This window comes from Poecilia reticulata, linkage group LG21, assembly GCF_000633615.1.
Source record: "Poecilia reticulata strain Guanapo linkage group LG21, Guppy_female_1.0+MT, whole genome shotgun sequence".
In the NCBI taxonomy this organism is placed as follows: Eukaryota; Metazoa; Chordata; class Actinopteri; order Cyprinodontiformes; family Poeciliidae; genus Poecilia; species Poecilia reticulata.
Window position 1 is genome coordinate 1221691 of NC_024351.1, and position 550 is coordinate 1222240.

At 56.7% G+C, this 550-nt stretch overlaps 1 protein-coding gene across 1 annotated transcript in view; it reads left to right on the plus strand.

Moving 5' to 3' along the window:
* flvcr1 (FLVCR choline and heme transporter 1) overlaps positions 1 to 550 on the plus strand; it is a 10093-nt gene that overhangs the window by 5492 nt on the left and 4051 nt on the right. Inside the window, exons 5-6 of the mRNA XM_008397039.2 lie at positions 134 to 201; positions 355 to 458. Of these exons, the coding sequence (XP_008395261.1) occupies positions 134 to 201; positions 355 to 458 (172 nt within the window). The remainder of the gene's footprint in view (positions 1 to 133; positions 202 to 354; positions 459 to 550) is intronic.

The following is a 550-nucleotide window of genomic DNA, read 5'->3' on the forward strand; positions in this document are numbered from 1 at the left end:
GGACAGCCGGATAGCTGGACAGCCGGACAGCTGGATAGTTGGACAGCTGGACAGCCGGACAGCTGGACAGCCGGACAGCTGGACAGCCGGACAGCCGGACAGCTGGACTCTGACGTTGTTGCTGCGTCTGCAGGCATCCTGACCGGATCCTTCTACTCCGTCTCCACGCTGCTCAACCAGATCATCCTCCACTACTTCCAGGTAAACACAGACGGTCGCCACGGTTACAGCAGCAGCACGAAGAGACGCTGGACAACGCATGGCTGAACCCAGCAGAACCTGATCCAACCCAGCAGCACCTCTCTGGGTTCTGCTGGTCCAGAACCTCAGAACCTTCCTCTCTCTGTTCCTCAGGGTCAGGAGCTGAACGCTGGACGGATCGGACTGACTCTGGTTCTGGCCGGGATGGTCGGGTCCATCCTCTGTGGCCTTTGGCTGGACCACACCAAAACCTACAAGTAGGCCATTCACCACGTCATCCATCCATTCATCACTTCATCCATCCATTCATCACTTCATCCATCCATTCATCACTTCATCCATCCATTCA